Source organism: Salmo trutta, chromosome 15 (genome assembly GCF_901001165.1).
Source record: "Salmo trutta chromosome 15, fSalTru1.1, whole genome shotgun sequence".
NCBI classification, from domain to species: domain Eukaryota; kingdom Metazoa; phylum Chordata; class Actinopteri; order Salmoniformes; family Salmonidae; genus Salmo; species Salmo trutta.
The window spans coordinates 40,206,832-40,210,771 of NC_042971.1; the positions used below are offsets into that span (position 1 = coordinate 40,206,832).

General features: G+C 44.9%; 1 protein-coding gene across 2 annotated transcripts; it reads left to right on the forward strand.

The window, feature by feature from the left end:
* Positions 1 to 588: 588 nt before the first annotated feature.
* LOC115149026 (tripartite motif-containing protein 16) lies at positions 589 to 3,469 on the forward strand. 2 transcript variants are annotated; one of them, XM_029691486.1, is made up of 7 exons: positions 589 to 1,247; positions 1,408 to 1,503; positions 1,725 to 1,958; positions 2,087 to 2,243; positions 2,339 to 2,395; positions 2,476 to 2,553; positions 2,640 to 3,469. In XM_029691486.1, the coding sequence occupies exons 1-7, from the start codon at positions 675 to 677 to the stop codon at positions 3,179 to 3,181; spliced, it is 1,737 nt and encodes a 578-aa protein (XP_029547346.1). In that variant the 5' UTR covers positions 589 to 674; the 3' UTR covers positions 3,182 to 3,469. The 2 variants fall into 2 exon arrangements, with proteins under 2 accessions (XP_029547346.1, XP_029547347.1); XM_029691487.1 differs by having other exon boundaries at positions 2,500 to 2,553.
* Positions 3,470 to 3,940: the final 471 nt, after the last annotated feature.

Sequence of the window (3,940 nt, forward strand, 5' to 3'; positions counted from 1 at the left end):
AAAATCAAATCATATTTGTCACATGCGCCGAATACAACTGGTGTAGACCTTACAGTGAAATGCTTACTTACAAGCCCCTAACCAACAATGCAGTTAAGAAAATACCTAAAAAAGTAACAAATAAAAAAGAAACAAATAATTAGAGAACAGTAGTAAAATAACAATAGCAAGGTTATTCAGGGGGCACCGGTTAGTCAGGACAACTGAGGTAACATGTACATGTAGGTAGTGTTATTAAAGTGACCATGCATAGATATTAACAGAGAGTAGCAGCAGCGGGGGGGGGGGGGGGCAATGCAAACAGTCTGGGTAGCCATTTGATGTTAAGAAGCCTCTCGGACCTAGACTTGGCGCTCCGGTACCGCTTGCCGTGCGGTAGCAGAGAGAACAGTCTAGGACTATGATCACAGACATTTCGCCAAAAGAGAACCAGCCAAGTGTCTGTTGCTGGGTGGTATGTGGGTTCATTCCTCTATGGTCACATTCACTTCCCAGTTTCATGCAGGTTGTCTTTTCTGTTTACACTAAAACACAGCCTCACCTTTAAATACCAGTGGAAGGGGACTGCACTCTTGCTTTAGTCTCACTCCCATTTAATACAGGTCAGTGGAGTGTCATTCTATACTTCTACTGACTGGTTATCTCCTTGTGTCTCAGTCTGCCCCAGCAGGACCATGGCTGAGCCGAACTTCCCCCTGCCTCCAGATGGCTACACCTGTCTTCTGTGTGCCGATGTGCTGCGAGACCCTGTTACCATCTCCTGTGGAGACACCTACTGCCTGGAGTGCATCAAGGTCTACTGGGACCAGTATGACCACCTGGGGGTGTACAACTGCCCCCAATGCCGGGCCACCTTCACCCCTCGCCCCGTCCTTAGGCGCAACGTGCCCAACGTGACCCAGGTGCGCCGGCAGCTGCCCGAGCTACAGCCCTTCCCCTACCTCCAGAGGGATTCGCTGTGTGACTTCTGTGTGGGCCGCCGCAGTAAGGCTGTCAAGTCCTGCCTGATGTGCCTGGCCTACTACTGCGAGACACACATCAAGCCCCACTACGAGTCTGCCACCTTCAAGAGGCACAAGCTGGTGGATGAGACGGGTCACCTGGACAGGAAGATCTGTCCGCAGCATGAGAAGGGCCTGGAGCTGTTCTGTCGCTCTGACCAGATGTGTATCTGTGTGCTGTGTACCGTCAGGGAGCACCGCAGCCACAACATCATCTCTGCTGAGGAGGAGCGCGCTGAGAAACAGGCAAGACTGCTCTTCCACACTGGAACAACCTACCCTCACTAATCGCTCTAACAGTACATGACAACTGCAATGATACAGCTTAACTCATTTGAAACTTCTAAAGACAATGGGGTATTATGGCCCCTCAGTTTACTAACCATCTCTTCCTCTCCTTTAACAGAAAAACCTGTTGGTGACCCAGTCTGAGGTCCAGCACATCATTCAGGAGCGGATGAAGGAACTGCAGGAGTTGAGACACAACGTTGACGTTCTCAAGGTTAGGTCCATTTCCTAGGTCAATTTCTGGTACTTTTTATGAGACCACATCCCTTCAATTTAGCACCATAGTATCATTCATTATACATTTCTTTGGACCATATATTGCCATAGAGGCACTAAATCAATCATTACAATTGTGTTTGCAATGTTTTGTTTTTAATTATATAATAACACAATGATAATTGTGTAATTTGCAGTATCTCCCTCCCCTAACTTCAGAGCAATGCCCAGCGGGCGATGTCGGACAGTGATAAGATCTTCAGTGAGATGCTACAGGCGGTGGAGCGCTGGCATGTTGAGGTGAGCCAGCTGATAAAGGCCAACATGCAGGCAGCCATGTCACAGGCCGAGGGATACGTGGAGCGGCTGGAGCAGGAGATTCTGGAGCTGCAGCGCAGGGACGTCGAGCTGCGCCAGATCCTCGACACAGAGGACAACATCCACTTCCTACAGGTACTGGACTGGAGGGAGGAGGGACATCGGGGCTGTAGGAACCAGGATCAGTACTGATAATAGACTGGTAGAAATATGAATCTAGCATCGGCATTACGATACTGATACATTTATTTTGTGCTGTGTAGAACTTCCCCACACTGTGTGTTCCTCCTGAGCCCATGGTGCCCAAAGTCCTAATCAACCCTCAGTTCTCTTTCGGAGAGGTCACCAAGACTGTCACCGGTATGAAGGAGCATCTAGATGACATCTGTAAGAAGGAGCTGAGCAAAATCTCCAAGTTAGGTTAGTCTATTAATGTGACTAAGATGCCTACAACATAGCTTTTGTACAGCAAGTGTTTAGTATTGCGTTAACCAACTGTAATTTTACATTTACAGTAAGCGATATCCCTGTATACATACTTTCACCAAGAGGTGGCGACAAACGATTCAAAGGTACATATTTATGAAGTTAACATTGGTTTATTACATGTGAAAAAAATTCTAGTTTTTAATCTGAATATCTCTGGTGATAGAATCCATATTTTGTTCTAATACAGCTCCCACCAGGGCAGATTTTCAGGAACCCAAAACTAGAGCAGACTTCTTGAGATGTGAGTGGTCTGTTCTTGTCTGTTCTTTATACCAACTCAAATCATATAATTTTCTGATAATGCCAATAAATGTTTATTTTTTTCAGATTCCTGTCCGCTCACCTTTGACCCCAACACAGCCTACAAAGAGCTGGTTCTGTCTGAGGGGAACCACAAAGTGATGCGGAAGAAGACAGTCAAGTTTTACCCGGATCACCCCGAACGCTTCGATGGCTTCTCCCAGGTTCTATGCAAGGAGTGCCTGGGTGGGTTCAGGTACTACTGGGAAGCAGAGTGGAGCGGGGAGTTCTCCATCGGAGTGGCCTATAAGAGCATCAGCCGCAAGGGTAAGAACTCTTACAGTCTGCTGGGCTACAACGACAAGTCCTGGAGCCTGCTCTGCTCTGACTCTGGCTACTCCGCATGGCACAACAAGATGGACAAAGACCTGCCAGAGGCCCCACGGGCCACACGGATTGGAGTGTACCTGGACTACGCTGCCAACACGGTGGCCTTCTACTCTGTGTCAGAGGCCATGGAGTTAATCCACAAATTCACGGCCCAGTTCTCTGAGCCTCTGTATGCAGGCTTTGGAGTGGGCTCCTCTGTGTCCCTCTGCCAACTAAAGGAGAACCTCCAACCTTACTGAGCACGGTGATAACAGACTGAGGGGAATCTACTCAATGTAAATAGAACTATGTAAACTACACAATGCTAATGTTGCACACAATCATTATGAATCATTTAAATTCAATAGATTTCAATAAAAATATAAAACTGTATGAGTGAAGTTAGGAATGATTCATAATGAGAATATGCCTTTGACTTCAATACTGTGACATGTGATCTTTGTAAAAATGTTTACCTATGTTGGAAATGTGTCAAAGATATGATCTTGACCAATCTGAGAAAAAATAAATATTTGTGATGAATTTTCCATCTATCCAGACAATTTTATAACATGACATGTTCATTGCAAGACAATATCTGTCAAAGGTTCTCTTTCAAAACTGTGCAAGATAAGAAATATGCACATCCTCCAGCTATAGTATCTGCAATATACACTACTGTTCAAAAGTTTGGGGTCCCTTAAAAATGTCCTTGTTTTTAAAAGAAAAGCACATTTTTGTCCATTAAAATAACATCAAATGGATCAGAAATATAGTGTAGACATTGTTAATGTTGTAAATGACTATTGTAGCTGGAAACGGCAGATTTTTTTTACTGAGGCCCATTATCAGCAACCATAGCTCCTGTGTTCCAATGGCACGTTGTGTTAGCTAATCCAAGTTTATAATTTTAAAAGGCTAATTGATCATTAGAAAAACATTTTGCAATTATGTTAGCACATCTGAAAACTATTGTCCTGATTAAATAAGTAATACAACTGGCCTTTAGACTAGTTGAG